This window comes from Dromaius novaehollandiae, chromosome 24 (genome assembly GCF_036370855.1).
Source record: "Dromaius novaehollandiae isolate bDroNov1 chromosome 24, bDroNov1.hap1, whole genome shotgun sequence".
Taxonomy (NCBI): Eukaryota; Metazoa; Chordata; class Aves; order Casuariiformes; family Dromaiidae; genus Dromaius; species Dromaius novaehollandiae.
In genome coordinates, this window is record NC_088121.1 from 7416240 (window position 1) to 7440888 (window position 24649).

The 24649-nt window shown below is 36.5% G+C and overlaps 1 protein-coding gene across 17 annotated transcripts in view; it reads left to right on the top strand.

The window, feature by feature from the left end:
• The window catches only part of PRDM2 (PR/SET domain 2), a 73027-nt gene that overhangs the window by 36913 nt on the left and 11465 nt on the right, over positions 1-24649 (top strand). For 9 of the 17 annotated variants that reach the window (XM_064525639.1, XM_064525633.1, XM_064525637.1 and 6 more), the window contains 3 exons: positions 11529-11636; positions 12359-16706; positions 21943-24214. In XM_064525639.1, coding sequence (XP_064381709.1) covers positions 11529-11636; positions 12359-16706; positions 21943-22066 — 4580 coding nt within the window. In that variant the 3' untranslated portion in view covers positions 22067-24214. Of the gene's footprint in view, positions 1-301; positions 321-8067; positions 8127-11528; positions 11637-12358; positions 16707-18639; positions 19824-21942; positions 24215-24649 lie in introns of those variants that run through there. The other 8 variants (XR_010392851.1, XM_064525634.1, XM_064525635.1 and 5 more) reach the window with 6 other exon arrangements.

Sequence of the window (24649 nt, forward strand, 5' to 3'; positions counted from 1 at the left end):
AGTTTGTATACTGTTTACAGTTTACCTTCCTCCTTCATCTGTTTTTACATATAAGAAAGGACCTGCAGTGATCCTCTGCCTTATGACCTTGGATTGTCGCTCTGAAGTTGGAAGGAGACAAGACTTTCCAAATTTAACAGATGCAGAGAAGCAAAGCTTTCATGCCTGCAACTGAGACTCTTGACAGTAGCTGCTTATTAGCAATTAAAGATGGTTTTGGAACATTGTTAGATTGGAGGCCATAGTTCATAAAATGCTGTCATGTTTTTTAATAGGAACTAATGGAAACAAGCTGTAAACATCTGTGTGCACTAGAAAAGGTAGGTAGTTCCATTTTTATCATGACTGCTTAAATTTCTAGTAATTTTCCCTTTTGTACAAATGTGAGTATGTATCATAGGACACTCTTCTATACACTATTTTCGATTCTGTTACATGGTGGTGTTAGTGTCTGACCAAAAAGCTCAGGGGAATCGATGCTATGCTTGTAGTAAATAGCCTTTAAAACTATATACAGGCTAAAGAAATTTCTTTAAACTAAGCTTGCAGTACAGGCCAAAACAGATGGCCTGGTGCTTTGTAGTGTGCTGGATTTCAGGTACCAGTAAGAGCTGGCAATGAGGCAGTGTGCTATAGAAAATGCTGTTGAATCCTCTGTCCAGATTAATACCTTGCACTTCAAAATAGAAAAGTATTACACATGTACTTGATTGCTGTTGACAACATTAAAAAATGGTTCTCATCAAATATGTGCTTCATGGTTTTTTCCCCATTGAATCCCACAGAGTAAGGATTATATGTGCAAGTTGTCTGGAATTTTAGTAAGAAGTGCTAAAAACAAGAATAAGGAGGCTTAAAGAGAGAAAACTGGAGATGTATGCTACAGGAAGATGAAATAGTGTTGGAGGGGCCTGGTCCTGGTCTTACTGAGAATCTCTTACTGTTTTGGTGAAGGGACACTTGTAACAAGTGACATGTCAGAGCTGTGGGAAACAAAAGGATTTAGCTGGGTAACAAATGGATAATGACAAATTTGAGTGAACATAAAAGTTAGTGTTATTTAGTAGCAGTTTTGAAGGGGTTAATTTTATATGTGGGAGATCTAATCTGGTAGTAGCAGTACTGTCCAGATCCTACATCTGAAAAGGGCTTTGGACTTGTTTCCTTGGTGGTAAGCAGACTCCTATTACTGTAATCCCAGTGCTCTGGTTAGACACAAAGGCAGTCCTGTTTCCTGGAAGTTGTAGCCATTGTACTGCTGCAATCTCCGAATAAAGCCATTAGCCCATGTTTGAACACAAATGTTTGGGTAAACTCCTTTCTTTTTCTGACTTCCATGCAGTCACAGGTTTGTGCTAGCCTTTTGAGAGTTTGGTTTGAGATGATGCAGCAAAAATGACTTAGCAGCAGCAGAATACCTTTAGTAGTAGTATATTAAGGGCATTAGCTTTTGAGGTCAGCATGTAGACTCAGCAATCCTATATATATTTTTTTTAAAAAGTCACTTATTAATATGGCAGTTACTGGATTTGAATTTATCCAGTTTATCAAACAGTAGAATAAAATGACAGCTGAAGTCTCTTTTACTGAAAAATATCTTTGAAGAAAACTGCATATTCTTGATCTAAACCCCCCAGATGCTCAGTGGTCCAAACAGGACCATGACAAATGTTCAGGTTTAGTGTAAAGGCCAACTGTTCTAATACATGTCATGTAACCTTTGTGAGGTGCAAGTAACCCTGTAAAGTTTTGCATTGGCATTATCTTCCAAATGATCATATTAAAACTCATTTCTTAATTATCTGAGTGTAGGCTCATTTCAGTGTCAGAAAAGTGTTTTAGGGAGAGCTGTAGTGAATGCAGAAGTAAAATCTCATTCATTTCAGTGGAAATTTACCTTTTGATTACTTTTTTGTATTTAAATACAAAGTTTTGATACTTAATACATCTTAACAAAATCACACATGAAGACAGGCTAAATGTATAGAACAGTTATTTCTAGAAAATCTGTTATGTATTTGTATTCCAGCTGTTGCTGCTTTTCCTTCTTTAGCTAACTTTTCAAGTATTAAAACAAAAGTGATGGAATATAACCACAGAGCAGAAATGTGTATCTTATTTTCTGAAACAGGTTGACTGTGTCAGTAGTAGCTATGGTTAGCTATCAAGTAACTTGCTAGGAACTTGTAGTGAATTGTGGGACATTGTTATTAAGGAAGGTAGGAGACAGAAGTACACAACTACATTTAGTGGTTGCAAGATTTTAGAGCTGATCGGAGTCTCTGTATCTGTGTACTCTGTATCTGCTGTTCCAGTTTTATAAATGCTGCAGTAGATGCAGAAATAACATTTTTGATCTTATGAAGACAGAAGCTGTATGTTTAATTACTTGCATTTAATTGTTCAGCACAGCTCTTGTGTGGGTTAAAACTTGCATAGAATTAAACTCTATGGGTGTTTATTAGCCATGTTTAATAGTTGCTAGATGATATTCTGTACTATTTAAATCATTATGGATGAGTAAGTGCTGAGTAGTCTGTAAATGTCAGACTACCTATGATGTTATACTTAGGTTAGTCTGTGAAGGTACAATATGTTTAAGGACTTGAATGAGGTGCTGCAGATGTGGGTAAGCATATTATTGCAAATTAGTTGGTTTTGCTCCTGTTTTTGTTACAGAGGGTGGTGATACATAAATTCAATACAGTAAGTGTATGAGAGAGACTGAAGACAATTTCCAGCAACAATTCTTGCTGACTGATATAATACCATGCATAAGATGTGCTTCCTGCTCGTATGACTCTTCAGCCTAAATGTTTTTATCTGTTTATCTGAATGTTGTGAATACCTTCAGCTGAACTTCTCTGGGTTTATGAAGAACTCCATTAATGGCAGTATGCTCCTTTTTGCTGCTTGCAAATCTTTGTGTCATTTTTCTTGTTTTGGCAAGCCATGCTATGCAGTCCCTTGCTAACATTTGTCTTGTACTGATGATTATATAATTTAAGAAGTTTGTGGTGAGACATAGTAACTTTATCTTCAGTACTGTCATTAAAGTGACAACTTTGCCAATTTTTTGCAGAAATCGGTGTTTTAAATAGCCCCAGCTCAGAATTTTCTTATGCTTTCCATGGCAACAAGTTCATCTATTAAGCAAATGTCATGTTAACAGTTTCTGTAAATGCATAGCTCACTCTCTCCTGTGCAGAACTGATATTTAGTGCTTAGTACAAATATATTTTGATATATGTTGTTGTATAAGCATTTGTCTTCAGGTATATTGAAATACCTTTCCAAAGTGAGACTTTATTGTGATTTTTATAATCTGGATGGATGATGCTGTGATTAAAACATCACTCTGTACATGTGAAGTGATGGTTTGTCTATAGCAGTCTGCATTTATAATATGAAAAAAATGTTTTTTTGATGGGGGAAGTAATTTTAAAGAATCAGTTTGATAGTAGTAGCATTACTATTAAGTTTCTTATGTCTTCTGTGCTTATACTATCCCTCTTTCTCCTGCTACCACTTTGTAAGCTTGAATGCATCTTATGGAAGAGGAGATGCAAGTTGTGGTGGAAAAAAGCATGGGAAAAAATGATTGCTAACATTGCTTTTACTCCTTATGTTAAATGACTTTGTCTTGTGCTGCTGTTTGGTCTTCAACCAGCAGAAGTTGTACTGGTTGTTAAGTTTTGAATTATAGCAAGTGAAACTGTGCTATCTAGAATAAGGGGGCATGTAGCTTCTCTTCAAAGACCTTATTTTCATACCTTTGGCTTTTGAAAGATAGCCGAGCTCTGTTCTGGAGACCTTTGGTATTGCTTGATATAAGTGAAGCTGTTGCTGGACAGGCTAACACTGCGTATGCACTACTTGCTTGTCCTACCAGCCTGTAAAGAAAGGATATGGAGAGCCGAACTAAGACGAGGGTGGTCAGCCTCCGGCATCTGAATTACATGGATCATGAGCAGTTCAAGTACAGTTCCCTGCTGAGTCTTTGTCATGTGAACAGTGGCAGGGTTGTGCTAGGCCTAAGGCCGGATGGATAATCTGAACCTCCAGCTGTGAGAGGAAACAATCCAGCAGAGAACGGTGAGGCCGCCATAAGGAGATTGTGCTGACATCCAGTTGAATGTCCGGTTCTGTACGACAGTGTTGGGACCTCTGACACAACTCCCAGGATCTTCCAGATTTTTCTGAAATACATAGTTATATCTGTTATGGCTGTCAGCTTTTAGAATCATTTGATATGTTAGGAGTTGGGAAGATGGGCAACACAAAGCTACGATCTTCTCTAGCTCTAAATTATTGTTAGGATTCTCAGAAATCGTGAGTTAAAATTACATTGCACTTTGAGAATTTTTGTACACTAAAATCAACATGAGCTGTTTAGCAGTGTTTGCATTTCATTTGCTTAATGGTGCCTAAAGTTATGCCTATACAAACTAGTTGTATCCTGATAACTTTATAATGGTATTGCAAGAAAGATTCACGTTTATTTGTATATGATTGTGGCTCACCAATTATTTGTAACAGTGATATATTGAGGAAAAAAAGGTCACTGACATTTAAATGTTGACATTTTCTGTATGTTTCATATGTGCTTGACAGCACTGTTAAAATAGACCTTTTAATGATATGGTTTATATAGCCATTCAGATTTAATTGACATATGGTGTAATTAGATATTTGTTTCAAAAAATTGAGCTGTGCCTGTTATATAAGCCTTGAATTTCATCTGTAAAATCACTGGAATATGAACACAAATGTGCTGCTTTTGCATCCTTTTACATCTTTTTTTATGTTCAGTTTTCGAAGGCTTTAGTCTGAAAAGGGGAAAGGTCAGTTAACGTTATACTTGCTCTGTCTATTTGAATCCAATAGATACCTTTCTACCTAGGGTGGTAATTTGGTCAGAGGGTTTTGTGTGCATGTGTACGCCAAAGAAATGGGATACATCTTTACGCCGAAGCTGGAAAATGCACCTAGTATAGCATATCTTACATTAGCAAAAAGAGAAAAATAACAAAACAAGCAAACAAAAACCCCACCCTCTTTCTGTCTTGAGTCATGCCAATTTAGTATGTGAATAAAATATACCACCAAAGTGGTTCTGTGGCAGCATTTGAATATCTGAGCCTTGGGGTTCTGGAGAGGTGTAAGCCTCTGCATCTTGCTGATTTCTGTAGTAATTTTTCTTGCTAGTGCAAGAGTATTTTCCCCCAGAGCACTTGCTAGTCAGTGGTTTCATGTTTTGTTTTAAGTTTGAAGATCTGAGTTCAAAAGATGGTCCCTCCCTAGCTAATAATGTATGTTCAAAAATACACTTGAGTGTTTCAGCTGAGTTTCCTCTAATCAAATAAGTTTCAAAGCAGTACTTCAAATGCAAGTAGTTAAGAACAGCTTTTGTACGTTGTTTTATTAACAGTAATATTATATGAGAAATATTGGAATTGGTATCGTCATATTCCAGTGTTTTTTTTCAGTAAAGCAGAATTTCTTAGGCTTTTTTCTTTTGAGGTTGTCATGTTTTCTTTTCCTAGTCTAATACTTATTATCTCTGGAACTTATGCCTTCTACTTTGACTTCAGCTTCCTCTTTTTTCAAGAACTTGCAGTGGGGCGTCTTGAACAACGCAGGAGAATAACCTGGCCTATACCAAATCACTGAAAACTTTGGATAGCGGTTCAGAGTTGGTTTGATTACCATATGCTGTGAAACGGTGGATGCTCTTTAAATAGTCAAATATTCTTTGATTTGGTAATACGATGGAGATAACTCTGCAGTGCCTAAACATGCAGCCCCTCTTCAAAACTGAGTAAAAACACAGCCCGTAGCGCATACAATGAAATGTGGCTGTTGGCTTAGATCTTTAAAGTGTTTGCAGAACCTTGTGGGGTTGAGGTCATGTTTTCAGCAATTTCTCTAGTCCCTGCAATTATACAAATCTACTTATGTATAAGGTATGTCATACCTGTTTTCCCTAACTGTTAAGAAATCTGAATTGTTCTTGGTGTTAGTGGCTGGAAGCAGCTCTGAATGCACAGGTATGTTGCTGTCTTATCAGCCAAGAGGTTCGTGATTTGGCTTTGCCATCTGAGCAGCTGTTGATAGGTGATAATGAAAGGTTTTGTAAACATGATTTTTATATGTAATGAACTGTGGCTAATGGTAGAACAAAAAAATTCAAAAAGCAGAATTGGGGCACTTAAATGTTAACAGAGAAAGTATGTTAAAGGACCAGCCTTAGTGTTCACATCTTTTTAACTGGCATTTTGTAGTAAATAGCGTTTTTTCCTTTTGATGCTTAGTTACCTTACTCTGTTTAATCAATTCCATTCATTAAACATGTAAGATCTTTCTTTAAACAGATTGATATGCTGTGACATTCATAATGGAGAAGATTAAGTGGTCACTGCAACATGTTTTTGTCTATATTTTTGTGCTGCTTCAGCTAACAATCTGGATTTAACTTTTTTGGAACAATTTCTCCTCTTATTTTGGATATGGCTTTTTATTGTGTGCAAAAGGCTTTCATTTTTTTCTAGCTTATCTTCCAGAACAAGGAACTAGTCTGATTTTTGTAGATATTTGGAGGTTTAAGTAATTTACTTTGAAAAGCATGACCTATCTACCAGTGTTCTGGATATAGGAGAAATTCCTCTGCTGTGCAACAAACTGCTTCTCAAATTAGAAGTTGCAGCAATATTTTAGAAATCATTAGTTAGAATAATATGGAAATGCTTGTGCAGTTGCAGTTTCTGCTGATGTTTCTGTAAGAATACTTTAGCTTGTGTATACATTCAGTTTTTATTTCATTCTCTCCAATGCCAAAATACTCATTTTCAATAGGAGAAAACCTCAAAGATCCGAATCTGAATGAGTCCCAAAGGGACATGACCAGCAATTTTATGCTCTTACACTATAATTCACATCATGGAACTGTGTGGTGATCACTGTCAGAGTATTTACATATGCAAACTTGTCCTCTACCTTTAACCATAGTCTTCCAAGGTTGCCCTGCTCATCTGTGATCTAAGGATGCTTTTCAAGAGGTCAATGCAATAGCTTCTCCCTTCTTTTTCAGGGGACTTGAGATTTCAGCAGCTGTTACCTACAGTGCTTTTTAGTAATGAGTATGGGGTAGATGTGTTAGCTAGCTAGTTGTGTTGACTACAGATTTCAGAGGAATACCTCAAATACCAGTGATTCTTTTCTTACTAGCCCAAGGTTTTGGGGGAAACAAACATGTTTGCCACATTTCTTGTAAATGATCAAAGCATTGTTTGAGATCAGATGTGAGATTTCCCATCTTACTTTATAGTCTTAACTGTGAACATGTTTGTCACATTTAAAGTTATTAGAGCTAATAGTGTCCTGTGCAATTTAGCAATATTTAATGATAGGATTCAAGTCCAAATGTAAGGAAATGCTATCTCAAAAGAAGTCATTGCCAGTTGTTTTACAGTTGCACTTGCATTTTGGTTAACAACAAAATTGTCAGCACAAATACTATAGGTTATTTGAGATGCTTTGGTTTGATCAGTAAGACTCAAATTCTTCTTAAATGTGGATGAATAAAGATTACTTTCTTGGGTTATTTTTTTCTTACTTGGTTGACATCTGAACTCCTCTGAAATACGCAGGGCTATAGCATTGGTATTGGCTGATTATCTGGATGTTGGCACTAACATGAGATTCCCTGTGCCTATGGCAGTGCTTGTGCTAACATAGGTTATGCAGGTATTTTAGGGATATAACAGCCAGATAATGCTTTTGCTGACCTATCTACAACATGTAAATGAAGGAAAGGGAGGAAAAAGGAACCATATTTAACAATTATGTGGCAAGAGAAAAATTTGATTTATTCCTCTTTTGGTCTTTGTCACTGTAGGCAAGTAGCTATTTTCCATCTGTTTCTTTCATTCCGTTTCCTTTGCATCTTTCTTTTGCAGTTCTTTTAGTACACATACACATATATTGATTTCTGCCCTTCATTTATTCTTTTGTCATTGTTTCCATTTCACTTTCCCTGTGTTTCATTCCTGTGTCTTTCTTGTTTAGACCAAGTGGAGGATCCAGCTGGCAGTAGCAGCCATGTAGGACCCTTCAGGAACCTGATGGTAAGTGCACGTGTGTACTTATACTCAGGCTTCCACCAGGTTCTGTACCACAAGGATTTTTTTCTCCCTTCTGCGGGCTTCTATTAGTTCTTGACATCTTAAACTGTAAGAAAATTAAGAGACAGATATCATGGGTTATTCATTGATATCCTTTATATCAAAATTGCAGATGCTGGCTTTCATTGGAAACATGCAGGGGAAAAAAATGACGCAAATCTTTCAAGCTTACATGGATTTAAAAAGTGCTTTGTGAACTCACGAGGGAAACTCCATTAAGGACTGTTAGATAATTATCTTTTAAAGTTTCTGAATTGCGGATAGGTGAAAGCTGGGAAAGTATACTGGGGAAGTATCACTTTCAGTACTTTGCTCTTAAGTTCTCTTTCCTGGGCATCTGCTATTGGTCTTTATCACACCTAGGACATTGAAATAGGTGCATCTGGGACAGTCACTGCCATGCTTGACTACAGAGAATTCTTCTAATCTTTATAAGGAGAACAGCAACCTAGAAAATGACCAAGCTAAAGCTGATCCAAGGAAAACATTGAAAAGCAGTTGGTATCTCTAGTTGATGCTTGTCACAAATTGATCTGACACATCTAAAATTATGTATGTATGCAAGTAACTTTGCTTGCTATTCTGAGTCAGGGCTGGGTGCTAGATGAATCTTCTCTTTGAATGTGTTTATACTTAAAGGCCAAGAACTTGAAAAATTTCCAGCTCTGTGAGCAGGTTGCATTGAGCAAGGAGGTGACTTACGTTACTCAATTTTGGTTATAAATTCTGCTATCCTAGTGATTTCACAGGTTAAAATCAGATTTGGGATACTGTAGTGTGTTCTGCAAATTGATGGCACTTTGGAGAACCTATGTTCTCTTTAGGGCTTAAGTGATTTTTTTTTTACATATATTATCTCACTTATTAATGTGATGTATTTCTAATCTTGCTGTAAGAAAGAATTACTTGGGTTACAGTTTGAAGGCAGATGTAGAAGTGCCCCAGTGATTGCATCTGTCATACCATCACATGCTGCACCATGTAGTAAAATGTGTCTAACCACTACTAAGTTTGGCACAGATATGAGGGCCAGGGAGGCTCCATTTGTTGGTGCTCCTTTCTTCTGATAAATTTTATCCTTCTCTGGGGGGAAAGGCACTGGGAGAGGAGGAAGGGTGCAGCAGTAGTATTTGCAATCTGTGGACCATTCTTGTCCTTCTTGTTTCCAGCCTCATCTGCAAAGGTGAGGCATGCACCTAGAACTTCGCCTTTTAAGTCAAGATACTGATACTGGTCTTCAAGTGAGAAGCAGTCTGCAAGAAGTTAATTGCTGTTAGAGTCTAACAGCTAGACTGTGTTTTGTTACTTTGCTCCTAATGTGTATTGTGATGCATGTCTGATTCCCTAGAAAATGTACTGAGATTTTACAGTTGGGCCTAGTTCCTAGGAATGGAGCTGTCTGTGTTACTGTGCATTTCATGAGATTTCAGGTGGCTCAAGTACATCTGGAAATGTATTTGACATTCTTCTTGCTCAGATCTTGATACTACATATTGTTGTTAGGAACATTAGAGGTGCTTATTGAGTTATGTTCAAATTGAATATTAAGTAGCCTGTCAGGTAAAGAAGCATTTAAACTCCTTATGCCTGTGTGAGCACTGAAATGTACACTGAAACTTGTGGCAACTTGCCAGCGTTTGGTATTGTAAGCCTTATACTGTACTGTCAAGTCAGCTGGAGGTCATTCATTAAGAAAAGTTTAAAGATAGTGATTGTTGTAATATTTGAGGATATTATGAGATAATTGCTAGTTTAGTTAAGGAAGGCTGTGTGTGTGTGTGTTCCAAAGATGAAAAAATATTCCTAATGTTTATTGTATTATCAGCTTCAGACTAAAAGCTCTTAAACTGGAATATGAAAAATTGGATAATTAGACACAAAACTGAAGCACACTGTGGAATTCAGGGAGAGCCTGTTAAACTTGAGCTCCTTGGGAGATAAATGCAGATGATTTAGATAATATAGAATGTTCAAATAAAAACAAGAGTGTTCTTCTTAAAGCTGACCTATCTCTGATCTGTTCTATAGGAGGGGGCACATACTTTGAAAATTCCTGTTTGAGTAGAGGAGCACTTTCTTTAAAGGCTTTTATAAATTCTTGGCACAAGATGTGAAAAATATTTTTAAGAAAAAAGGAGGAACTTGTTGACAGGATTATGAGTTGGAAGAATGTGCTTTTAAATGAGACATGGATTTAGGGCTGTGATTCACACCTCTGAGTAGAGGGAAGGGTCAGTAGAGAAGTGTTTTCTATGTTAGAGGGGGCAAAGGAGGAATTTGGATTGCTGCTTCTGGAGAATTCTCGTTCTTAAGGGGTGGGAGTGTGGAAGTGTGAAGTTTCAGAAGAAACTGGTGTCTCAGCTGCAGGGTTATATGTAAGATAACAGTGTGTAGGGAAATAGAGTATTTGCAATGACTTCAGTATGAAGATGTTTGTTTCATCTGTTATTACATTCATTGCCATTGTTTCCAGATATAGGACTGAATCTTTAAGTTCATGGGAAAAAAAATAGCACTACGCCTTTAGTTCAATGGTAAATGAAATTTTTAGTGTCTTTACGCCTTGCATCACTGAGTAGGTCTTTGCATAGTGCCATTTTGCCCTAATCTTCACTGTGTTCATCATCCTGTGCAACTCTTAAATACTTCTTAATTTTGCAAAAAAAGTGTTAGCAAACTTGTTTGTGTCTGTGGACATGATAAAATACCTCACTACTATTATCCTCTTCCATCTAATTTGTTTTTACTGCCTTTGCCTTTTTGGTCTAGATCATGCTGCTTTTAGTTGTCTTGTAATGTTTATGCTTCATTGCTTTTAATGTAACTGTCTTCAAGTCATTGTTCAGAACGTTCGCAACAAGCGTAGAAGCCTCTGTAGGATTCCACTTACGGTCTTCCAATTGACCTTAAAGATGAATAGTATATAAACCAATTTCGTATTACCTGTATACTAGTATTAGACAGATTAATCTAGTAGCTGTGTGAAGGGATTGTGTAACTGTATGAGATAAGCTGGTTAACTTCAGACAATACATTTCCATAAAGTGTGCTTGCTCTTTCAGAATCTTCTGGGTTTTAGAAACTCATTGTCATTATTTTTCATTTCTTCTAGGCCCTAAGACTTATTGCTGCATCAATTTTTAATCACAGAACAGACATGAAAATTAAATGTGTTTATGTATAATTTCTAAATCATCCTTTTTTTGCTTCCTTTGTTTTACTCTTTGGACTCTAGCACTTTTGGCATGTGGGATTGGTTTTTTCCTTTTTTTAACTTCTGTCACTCGGATACGAAAAATAAAAATTGCTGAACAGGAATGATAAACATGTTTTTTTTCCTCTCAGGCAAGAAAAAGACTCAAGAGGGTAAAAAGGGAAAGAAGGCAACAGATACAAAGCAGAAAAAGTCTGATTTGGATTCTACTTCTGCAGATATGAGGGATTCTAAAGAGGGTGAGAGCTCTCAAGTATCTAACTTTTCTTCTGTCTTTTTAAATTGAAGGAGGACACCTGTCACATCAGATATATTAAGCAGAACAGCAAAGTGAACATATTTGTATTGTGTGCCAAACTTTTTTATTATTAATGTGATGTCAGAAGTATGTCCTTAAGCATGCAACTCTGACAATATGGAAAAACTAATGTACTATAAAGCTTGGACATAAATCTAAATTCCTCAAAACATAAAACCAGAGAAAAGTCCTTATTCTAAAATAATGTCTTTGGAACTTAGTTATGCAATCATTACTCTGCTACTCTTCTAGGGAAGAATACTTCCTAAGTATTTTATCTATAGGTATTAAGATATTTCTATACTGCTTTTCAATATCAATGAAAGTCCATGTCATTCAAAGTCGATGAAGATCTTTTTGAGGATTATTGAAATGTTCTGAAGTCTACATTGAAATGTTCCAGTACTCTTCAGACTGTTTTGTGCTTTTTGGTCATGATGTTCATTCCTAAGTTTCTTGCTGTATTAAGTATAAACAATTGCCTATGTTTTGCTGAAGTCCCAGAAAATAAACTTGAGTATGGTTTTATTCTCAGTACCAAATCACAACAATGATAAATAGTTTGGGTCATAAATGTTGACTATATTGTGTTAGAGGACAAGGTAGAAGTAGCATGTTTTGGAGTGTTTGTTAAAATGGCTCATACTTTTCATACTTTATTAGGACATAAGGAGGAAGATGAAAAACCTTCTGTTTCTGCTGTGCTGTCCCTGGAACAAACGGCTGTGATTCAGGAAATGGTAAATCAGGATGTACTTCCAAAGTTGACGATCCCCAGTCCCACCAGTGAGTCACAAATGGTAACTGAAGACACCCAAGGATCAGCAATAAACTGTGGATCTGACTATCTGGAGGAGGAGGAGGAGGAGGAGGATGAAGATGAGGAAGATGAAGAGGAGATAGAAGATGCCAGTATGCCTAAAGAGAATGCTGAAATGCCTTTGATATGTGAAGAAAAGTTGGACTCTATGGAAGAGCAAAGGAGTATGTCAGAAGAATCTCCAGAAAGCTCTCCAAAGAAAAAACTTGTTGTGAAAATTCCAAAAGCAAAAGATGATTCAAATGGTGATGTCCAGGAAACATTCATGTTTCCTTGTCAGCATTGTGAGAGGAAGTTTACAACAAAGCAAGGACTTGAACGCCACATGCACATCCATATATCTACTGTTAACCATGCTTTCAAATGTCGGTATTGTGGGAAGGCTTTTGGTACGCAAATTAACAGGCGAAGACATGAACGGCGTCATGAGGCAGGGCCGAAAAGGAAACCGTTCTTAACACTAACGTCATCGCAACACCTAGATAATGTTGGTGATAACCAAGTAATTGTGGATGATGGTCTTAAAGATGACTTGAACGTTTCCAGTCTTGTGCAAGATTCCATAGTCTTGGATTCTGAGAAAGTCTCCCAAGAAATTTCAAACTCTGCTTTTGCTGAAGAAAATAAGGAACCCAAAGAATTGCATCCGTGCAAATACTGCAAAAAGGTTTTTGGAACTCATACCAATATGCGGAGGCATCAGCGTAGGGTTCATGAGCGTCATCTTATTCCCAAAGGTGTCAGAAGAAAAGGATTCTTTCCTGAAGAGCCACAACTTCAAACTGAGCAGGCTCCACCAGTCCAGAGTGTGTACATAGCAAGCACAGAAATAGAAGAGGAAGGTGAAGTGGATGATGTTTATATTATGGATATTTCCAGCAATATCTCCGAAAACTTAAATTATTACATTGATGGTAAAATTCAGTCCAACAGCAGCACTAGCAATTGTGATGTGATTCAGATGGAGTCTAACTCTGCAGACTTGTATGGACTAAATTGTATAATCAGTCCAGTCACAGTGGAAATTTCCCAAAATGTAAAGGTTACGCAGATGCATGTGAATGAACCTCCTAAGGAGCCCTCCAGCAGTGGGAGCAATGAGTCCAAAAAGAGGAGAACGGCTAGCCCTCCTCTTGTACCAAAAATAAAAACTGAAATAGACCCAGAACCTATAACTCCTACTAGTTCTTTAAATCTTCCTCTTAGCATTTCAACAGAGAACTTAACTTTTCATAAAGAAAAGAGTATTTATTTGTCATCAAAATTAAAACAGCTTCTTCAGACACAGGATACTAAGAAGATAACTCCATCAAGTGAAATCCCTAAACTAGGACCTTCTGTTACATCACCACCTATTTTGCCTCCAGTATCTAGTAGATTCAAAAGAAGGACCAGCTCTCCTCCCAGCTCTCCACAGCATAGTCCAGTACTTCGAGATTTTGTCAAATCAGGTGAGGGAAAAACTGTGTGGAATGATAGTATTAGGAGTTCAAAAATGCCAAAGTTAGAAAGCCACAGCAACTCACCTGCATGGAGCTTGACTGGAAGGGAAGAAAGAGAGACTATGAGCCCTCTTTGCTTCGAAGACTATAAGGTATCTAAAGACTGGACAGTAGCTCCGACTTTTGGCAACGTGTGCAACCAGCAGCCACTGGATTTATCTAGTGGTGTAAAACAAAGATCCGATGTCAAAAATAAGAATCAGGTTCCTTGGGAGTCTGTATTAGATTTAAGTGTGCATAAGAAGCCTTGTAGTGATGCTGAAATTAGGGAGTATAAAGAAAATAATTCCATACAGCCAACCTGTAGTGGTATTAAAAAGAAGAAACCAACGACTTGCATGTTACAAAAGGTTCTACTGAATGAGTATAATGGAATGGATGCAGCTGTGGACAGCACCCCCATTGCAAACAGAAGCCCAAGCAAATCATCAGAACCTCAGGCAGAACCTGACACAGATCCTGGTCTATTTGCATCTTCTGTTGATGCTCGGACCCTTAGTTCCTCTGTTTCCCCTGTGCCACAGACATCTGTACCTTCCGTGTGCCAGCTGCCTCCTTTGTTGACACCCACAAATCCTCCTTCCCCACCACCCTGCCCACCTGTGTTAACAGTTGCTACATCACCTCCTCCCCTTCTTCCCACAATACCGTTACCAATTCCAGATGTGTCTGCCAGTGCCACTAACACGTCGTCTTGCCCATCACCGCTCTCTAACACTACTGCCCAGTCCCCACTACCTGTTCTTTCACCTACAGTTTCTCCTTCTCCATCTCCTGTTCCTTCTGTTGAACCTGCTGTCTCACCTGGTCCTCCTACTCTCTCCTCTTCCTCTTCTTCCTCCTCTTCTTCCTCCTTCTCTTCATCGTCATCATCTCCATCTCCTCCTCCTCTTTCAGTGGTTTCTTCTGTTGTTTCCTCTACTGATACTATGGAAAATACTCTCCCGATAATAAAGCAGGAAGAAAGTGATAATGAACAAAAGGCAAGAGAAGATCCTCAAACTTCAAGTGAATCAGGACTAGTGCAGGAAACGTTCAATAAAAGCTTTGTGTGCAATGTTTGTGAATCACCTTTTCTTTCTATTAAAGACCTAACTAAGCATTTATCTGTTCATGCTGAAGAATGGCCCTTCAAATGTGAATTCTGTGTACAGCTTTTTAGGGATAAAACAGACTTGTCAGAACATCGCTTTCTGCTTCATGGAGTAGGAAATATCTTTGTTTGTTCAGTCTGTAAAAAGGAATTTGCTTTTTTGTGCAATTTGCAACAGCATCAGCGAGATCTCCATCCAGACAAAGAATGCACGCATCATGAGTTTGAAAGTGGGACTTTGAGACCCCAGAATTTCACTGACCCCAGCAAGGCAAATGTAGAACACATGCAGAGCCTCCCAGAAGATTCTTTAGACCCTTCTAAAGAGGAGGAAGATGAAGATCTAAATGATTCCTCTGAAGAACTGTATACCACTATAAAAATAATGGCTTCTGGGGTAAAATCTAAAGATCCGGATGTTCGCATGGGTCTCAATCAACACTATCCGAGCTTTAAACCACCTCCATTTCAGTATCACCATCGTAATCCTATGGGTATTGGAGTTACTGCAACAAATTTCACTACCCACAATATCCCACAGACCTTTACTACTGCCATTCGTTGTACAAAATGTGGAAAAAGTGTTGATAATATGCCGGAGTTACACAAACATATATTGGCATGTGCGTCTGCCAGTGATAAAAAGAGATACACACCCAAAAAAAATCCAGTACCACTGAAACAGACAGTGCAGCCTAAAAATGGCATGGTTGTTATAACTGGCCCTGGAAAGAATGCCTTCAGAAGAATGGGTCAGCCTAAAAGACTTAATTTCAATGTTGAGATAAGCAAAATGTCCTCAAATAAACTAAAAATAAGTGCATTGAAAAAGAAAAACCAGCTTGTTCAGAAAGCTATCTTGCAAAAAAAGAAGTCCGCGCAGCAGAAGGCAGAATTGAAAAATAATCCATCTGATTCAGACTCTCACATCTGCCCCTACTGTAATAGAGAGTTTACGTATATTGGAAGTTTGAACAAACATGCATCATATAGCTGTCCCAAGAAACCCATCTCTCCATCCTCTAAAAAAAATTCGTCAAAAAAAAGTGCAAGTTCTTCATTGCCTGCAAGCACTGAAAAAGGCAACAACCAGCGTAGGCGAACAGCGGATGCAGAAATCAAAATGCAAAGCATGCAGGCTCACTTGGGCAAGACGAGAGCACGAACCTCAGGACCTGCGCAAATTCAACTGCCCTCTGCATCCTTCAAATCAAAGCAAAATGTTAGATTTGTACCTCCAATTCGATCTAAAAAGCCAAATTCATCTTCATCATTGAGGAACTCTAGTCCTGTAAGAGTGTCCAAAATGACTCATGTTGAAGGGAAAAAAACTAAAGTGGTAGCTAAGAACAGTTCCTCTGTAATCTCAAGCAAAGCATCACGGAAATTGCATGTCAGAATACAAAGGAATAGTAAGGCTGTTTTGCCAAGTAAGTCTACTATGGCAAGTAAGAAAAAAGCAGACAGGTTCAGTGTAAAATCTAGAGAAAGGATTGGAGGACCTATTACACGAAGCTTACAGCAGGCGGCTAATGCAGAGGCAGCAGAAAACAAAAGAGATGAAAGCAGTACAAAGCAAGAACTAAAAGATTTCAGGTAAGCTTTTAATTTGAAGTTCAAACAAAACAGGAACACTTTGCCTGCTGCTTTTCCAATTTTCTTGGTCTTTTTCAAGTTTCTCAAATTTAGAGTAGAGAAAGGTTGCAGTTTCTACAACATATGGTGAGCAGCTCAGTCATGCTGAGGTATGATGTACATAATGCATTTTGTCACACTGTCAGGAAATATTACATAATTTGTACAGAAAATGTCTTTATGAATTGAATTGAAAATGCTGGGAAAAATATCAGTGCCTGAGTGCAAGTAAACCTTATGTCATTAGATGTAACGTCCTTGAAGATGACAATTCTCAGTTTATGGGTGTTCATTAAGCTAAAAACCGTGACTGCATTTTTACCTGTTTACTAAAATAACTTGGATTTTTGGTCTTTAATAAAAAATATTCTCTGTGTATCATATTAAAAAAAAACCCTAAGTACTTCACAAAAACCCTATGTACAAACTACTTGAGTCAGATCACTAAATACTTACCTCTGTGTAGGAGCAATAGATATGTAAGAATGAATGTGCAATTTTTTGTGAGAAGTATTATGCCCTTATGTTTTAGTATAAGCAAATTTTATAACTAAAGTGCCGCTATATTTCTTTTTGAGATGAAGTATTCTTTTAATCACAAGAAAGGGTAATATTTAAAAGGAAAAAAAAAAGAAAGAAAACTTTCTTAATCTATGTGCCTGAGTCCCATTTAGAGTTATCATGTAGTCTCTCAAATCAATAGGATAGTTTGAAGACCATTTGGAATTTCTATCAGCAGGCTCCTGCTATGTCGTTCTTGGAATAGGCATCTGAATTGCCCCGGTAACTTTCACAAAACTCTCTGGTAATTAAGAGCTGTCTTATTTTTTCTAATGGTAGTCCATGGCTGTGATTATCACAAGATTTATGGTGAAAGGTAGTATCTTTTATCAAAACAGTTAATTGGGGGGTGGGGAGGGGAATGGTAACCTCTCAGACCAGGTGTTCCCGAACTCGATTTGTCAAGAAGCATCAAAACCCAAACTACATGCAGCTTCTGCGTCTTATGGTGAAGACCTTTTAGGTAGTAGTTCTGAGGAAATACTTCACGTACAGTAAAGGTTCAACATAGCAGAATCATTTCAAGGAGCTAGAGGGGAGTTTGACTTAAAATCGTTAATACCCAAATCAGGAAGTTTTAAAGGAAAAAGATACGTTACTGGGATTTGGAGGCTTATGGCGTAGAAGACGCCTTTAAAGAACATGAAAAGTCAGCCATGCTTGTTCTCAGGACATCAGTATCTTTGTGTTACTTAATTCTGATCATTTGCTTACTTAGTGGTGTTATGTGCTAAACTATCTTTTACATGATGCCACAACAGCTCAGTAGAATTTGAAGCCAGAATGACACATCTTTCCATCTAAATTAAGCATTTGACCTTAAGCAAAAAGAGTGAGTGCTTCTAAATTTGTGCATGTGGAAGTTGCTTAATAGAATTTGGGATAAATAAAGTTTTACGTAGGGGTAAGAGTTCCCCGTTTCAGATACTGTACATTTACTTTGGCAGCTTGCAGTCTTTACTGGTTTAATGAAAAGTTATGCTAGAAAGATTTTTGCTTTTTGTGTCAGAAATAATGTTCATAAACAGTTTATCACTGTATCTCTTTTTTTATATCAAGAATGAAGAATTGGGTTTTTTGCCTTCATGCACTAATTAATGTCATCACAGGCAAACGTCATCACAGGCTAACTTTGGTTCTACTCTATATAGACTTTTTTTTTTTTTTTTTTTTTTTGGAAGTCTTGATTCTTACTATTCTTTTAAGGCCATTTGCTTCATGTAATAATTGTCTCCAAATTTGTTTTTTACCTTCCAGTTTCTGTGCAAACATACTCCGTTCACAAATAGTTTGTTTTGTCATTTATATTCAGTTTTTGTTTTTTATTTTCTAGGAATCTCCTGTAAAAACAAAACAAATAAAAATCCCTTAATGACATGGTAGAGCTGTTGCATGCTCAACTTAGGATAAGCACTACGACAATGGATGTGAAATCCACCAAGCTTGCGAAACCAGCTGAAGCTGACTCACAGTCATAAAATTGCCTGCCGGCTTCTTGCTAGTATTTGGTGCCAGGTGTAGATTTTCTTATTTGGTACCTGACACACATGCTGGGCTACAGGATGATTCAGATAAAAAAAGAAGGGTACTATTAAAAAAAAAAAAAAATTCACACAAAAACATCAAAGGAAACAGAGGAAATAACCAAACCTGCTGTTCGACTGAATGCTTAGATTCCTGGGTTTGTCCATACCTTCATGAATGGCGCCCGTACCTTCATGAATGGCATGCATACAAACAGTTCAGTTGTAAACTGCAAAGCCGGTTCCCTGTTTATCAATAGTTGTGTAGATTCAGGGATAACAAATGTTGCTACACGCAAAGTATTTTTGTCATGTATTAAGTCTCTGACAGCCTTTCTTTTAAATGAATCAGTAGAGAGGAACCTAGCGTGACAGAATTTCCTTTTCTTCCCACCTTCTCTCACTCTTTGAGTCTTTTAGATGGCCAACGTATAATGGGAAAAAGCCTGATTTGGATGTTTTATGAATTTTCCAAGTTCCTATTTATACATTCAAATAAAACTTTATATAGCAATGAAATACCAATTTCTAAATACAATATATAATGAATGCAGTGTATCTTTTTATTGATAAAAAGGGTAGAACAGGGCTACATACCTGTATATTTTGAAAGTTAAATATATAATTACTCTAAAAGGTCTTACACCTCTATCTAATAACTTAAAACAACAAATTGATCTGTTGTTCTTAAACAGCTTTTATGGAAATATCATTTCTCATGTGTTCATATAGCTTTCAAGATGAATGATGGAGTTGATGGAAAGTGACTAATTTCATTATACACCCACCCCTTTTATTTTTTGTTCTTGACTTAAAAAGTAATCTACCTCTTAAAATTTGTAGTTTAATACTTGTTTGGTGAATTTGTGCCACTTTAACTTTCACTTTCACTATCATTCCCATTTTGTTACATTTCTGTTATGGGGACTTTATGTTGAAATATTGTATAAAAAGCATTTGTAGCAAGTTTAAAAAAATAAAATATTTAAAATTATTTAAATTGTTTTGGACACTTCAATTGTACTATATGTGATTTACATTTTACATTAATTTCATTTTGTTTTCATTTTGGGTTGTTAATCTGGAGCGTGTTCCTGTATTAAAGTTTGCTGTTAGTTATATTGTTTCTTTTATTGGAGAGTGATATAAAGACTATTCTAATGAAAACATTAAAAATTACAATTTGACATACAAATGGGGTTGTCATTGCTTTTGAACATTGTAGCCTTTCTGAAGATACTTTAAATGCAGGTAAGCAAATCAAGAGGGATTTTTCTTCTCCAGCATGCAATACATCATGCAAGTTTGTCAGGTGTATTAAAGTGTCTCTGTGGTGTTGCAAGCACTTAATGACCAACTAGATGGAACTATCATGATGCATTTTATATAAACAATAAAGTTAACTTTTTTAAAACTTGTGGAAGACTTGCCTTTTGTACAGAAACCAAATGTACAAGGAAAAATAAAGCAGTGTACATCTAGAAGGAATTAAGTATGCTTGCATCCTTTAGTTGTCTACACCCTGCTCACTGAAATAAATTTATACAATTTGACACTAAGTTATTCTTTGATTTTTTATTGTAGGCATAGTTAATTTATCCAGTTTAAATGGTTAAAATGAAGTATTTTTCAGTTTTTTTCTGATACTACAATATTCAATTTTTATGTGCTTGATACTTCTGAAGCAGTTTAATTGAAAAACACATTTTAAGAGCTTTGGATCTGTTCAGAATTTTAGAATGTTGCATTCCAGCACCAAAAGGACTTAGGGTGGCATGCGTGGCATCCTCCTGCAGTGGAGCTGTCTGTGTTAGTGTAGCAATTGAATGGATTAATGTAATATTATTAAGACTGACAATATTACAGTAACCTATTTCATAGAGAGATTGGAATATTCACTACTAATCTAGGATGACCAAATTAATATTTTACATAGTTATCCAAATTAATACTTTTGCTTGAATAAGATTGTTTGGCAAGAACTCCCTGTTTACTTCCTAATGTGGTAAGTTGTTCCTTGAAGATGTCGTCACCTTGACCGTAACAGAGTTGTCCCTAAAGTTTAACTGAAAGGTAAAATGATGCAGAAATTCTAGTACTGATTGTTTTTTGCAGGTACAATTACATTGTGATAATGTACACTGTAGTTTGGTATTTCCAGTGACAGAATAAATAATAAGAGATGAATTCTTAGTCTATATTACAGTAGCAATTATATATCAGTTAATTGGCAGGACAGCCACAGTAAAAGGTTTTAGTGTTGTTTAGATTTTGCTATATTTACCTCAGAGAAAACATTTTCTGTTTTACATACCCATAGTTGTATTTGGATATTTTTCGATAATTAGAAAACATGAAAAAAAAGTAGAAACTGTCCTATAGTTTTGAAATTATTGGCGATGGGTCATAATCTTATTCTTAAATAAGTAATTTCACATCTTGCTTATGTTATTGTCAACTAAAATACCGTCAGATGTTTGGTCTTAATACTGTGTTTTGATGATGTTGTCAACATTTATTAGTGATATCTAACAGCAAACTGATCATAAACAAGCCATCTTCCTTCCCTCATTGCTTGATGCTATGGCACAGTTTCTGTTGCCATCTTCTTTACTGTTTATCTCTTTTGTGATAATAAATCTGTTCTGTGTCTGGTGATGCTGCTACTCTGACCTTGTTTGCACAAGTTCATATGCAACAGTGCCAAAGTGAGAAGTGCCATATGATGGGGATCTGTGAGATGTAGTCTTCAGGGAAGGAATGTCATTTCTAAACAGGCTATTCGTCACAGATAGGAAATGTACAGCTTTTATGGCTGCCATTACTGTTGCATCTCGTTTGCATAATTGAATTTCTATGGCTTTTATTACTGTCTTTTTATTACCTGAATGCTACAACAATAAAGCTGTAACAATGCCCACAAAACGCTGACATTTCTTGAAATACATCCAAGCAGGCAAGGAAAACAATTAAAACTTCACCGGTTTACGGAGACTGTAACTGACCTGTTGGCCAGGATCAAATGTGGCATCAGTGTAATAAAAACAGTAACACTGAAGTGTGTGCGGAGATAGGAGATCTAACGAATTGTTTACCTTTTTTCTACTATCTAGCATGCTAGGAGGAGTTAAAACCAGCTTCTATGAGAAAATGCATTGCACTATGTTCAGTCTAGACATTACAATCCAAGTAATGCAGTCAAGTCTCCTGCATATTGTATTCCCAGTCCCATGCTGAATGGAAACAGCAGCATTTCTGTGAGTTACTTATAAATTAATTGATTTAGGTGAGCATATTTCTGGTGCTATGCTTTGTCAGCATTTTATATTGCAAGCCTTTTCTTTGAAGTGTTTAATTTTTAGACTTTTAAAAAATACTTTATTTAAAAACTTTTTAAAATACTCATTAGTTTCTGATTATTTTCTTTAGAGAGTTGTCATAGAAGACTAGACCCTGGCAATTTTATGTATACATTTTCAATTTAAACCGTAGGAATGAATAACATTTTCTTGCTTATTTTATACTTGCTTAAACATTTGTTAGGATCTCTGTTTTAGGGTTATGCTTCTGATGCTGATGCATACTTCTAGCTGATGCATTTAAAATTGGTCTCCACGTGTAGTTTAAAATTTTAAAAAAAAAAAAACCTCCTTTCCACATTATTTTTTCATGAATTTCATTTTTGTTCAGTGTGAGGTTGTTCTTTTTGTATTTTCACATTTATAAATGTTCAGATACTATGGAGATGTACAAATACATAAAAATCCTGTATAATGGATTCTTTTTATAGAACCTTTTTGCCCTCCAAGGATCATTTTTGGATGACATGGAGCAAAACATTTAGTATTCATTTTTAACATGCAGTAGTATGTCTGGCTCAACTATAAGCTCAGATCACAATTGAGGACATGAGTTGATTCTGCAGCATGGCAGGCATACATAAACTGTTTTCTCCATCCCCTTTATAGATAAAATGTTATGTGTTTTTTTTTTTTTTAAAGACCAATTGTACAAATCTGTTTAAAAAAAAAAAAAAGGTTTGAATTCTCTGAAGCTTATAATAGCATCTTTAAAGAAGCTTCTGTTTCACTGATGGAATAGTTGCAGAAGATTAACTGAGATGTGACAGGTAGTGGATCTAATCACAAGGCAGTTTTAAGGAATTTAAGTGCAGTATGACAGCCATACTGATCTCCTAGGTGGCAAATATTACTGGCAGACTGAAATTCACCTATCTGTGTTTGTAGGCCTAATATTAATATGAGCATTTAGCATTACTGTGGATCATTATGCATTATTCCTGCTACACAGTGGTGAATTTTGCCTAGAAAGGATAACAAAGTGATGTTTAAGAATTATCCAGTCCAGTTGCAATTCAGAGAATTCAGTGGGTTCTGCAAGGTCATACTGAATTGCATGTACTGATTGCCTATTAGTAGCATGGAATCTTTTTCAAGAAAGTGTATCCCTGTTCAAAGCCTAAGAGTCCCTAAAACATTAAGTAATTTTACAAGGTTAACATTACTGTTCTTGTTTGTCAAAGAAAGTGCTGTGTTTGGCATATATAGTCTTAGTCATATATTCTTTTTTTTTAAACCTAGTGTTGTTAATGTCAGCATCTACAATTGGTAGACTCCTCACCATGAATAATCACAGAGCAGTAATGCAGCATTGCGTGACCTTAAACTTTACCCTTTTTGTTGTAAGACGGAAAAAACAACGCATGTTCAGTTCATCCATTTAGAATAACATGAAGAATTTAGTGTTGAAAGATAGCTCGGGTGAGTCTTTTTCCATGCTGATTTCCTTGTCATGTTTTACTGCACCTAAGTACCATAAGAGTCAGAAAATCCACTAGGCTCATGTCCTTTAATGGGAGTTGTCTCTTCACTTCTAAAGTGACTAAAGGGTATTGTGCACACAGCATTTCTTAAAATCCACGTGCTATAACATTGTTTGAAGAGTCAAGGTGAGAAGTTGCTGTACCTCTGCAGAGTAAGTGATAAACAATGCCCTGAAGAATTTATAGTATGACAAACCGGGGTAAGGGATAGTAAAATAGGAAAGGGAGGCACTGCGGTTGGCGTGAGAGCTAGAATCCAAGTGTCAAGCATCCTTTCTCCATTCTTAAGAAATGGGGAGGAAAAAAAAAAAGCACGATAGCATTGTCAGATCACCAGTAGTAGCATTAGAACAAGGTGCTGCTGTGCAGAAGCCCAACATCAAGAATTATTGAACTTCAGCTTTTTCAGTAGCATGGAAGTTAGAATACTAACTATTTTCACTTGTTTAGATTTATGACTTCATTCCCCAAATGAGGTAGAGGATAGGTTCTGAATGACAAGTGCATGCTGTTGTGGATCTGAGCTTTTGTGGTAAGTGAATTGTGAAAAAAGGTAAATATTTACATCTTGTATTAAACTGGTAAAGAATTAGAATGAAAATTGTGGGGCTAATGTGACATTATATAGTAGAACTGAAAATATTTTCTTTATAGTAATAGAGTATTACACTAAAACTGATTTTGGACTGTCTGTATAGTATTTAAAAGATTACCCATAGAATATTTTAATACCAGATTGTGTTCAACCTGTAGCTGGAACTTTCAGAAGCGTTGGATACCCAAATCTTACAGAAGTTTACTGGGAGCTTATAAAGCTTCACCTACACAGCCACAATAATTTGAAATAATTTTTAAGGTGAATTGCTTCAACTGTGTGAAACTTACGTGTGGATGGTGATTGCAAGATCTTCTGGGCTAAGAGCTAAAGGCTACTTAAAAGAGATGGCTTAGAAGACATTTGAGAAGAAAGTACAAAT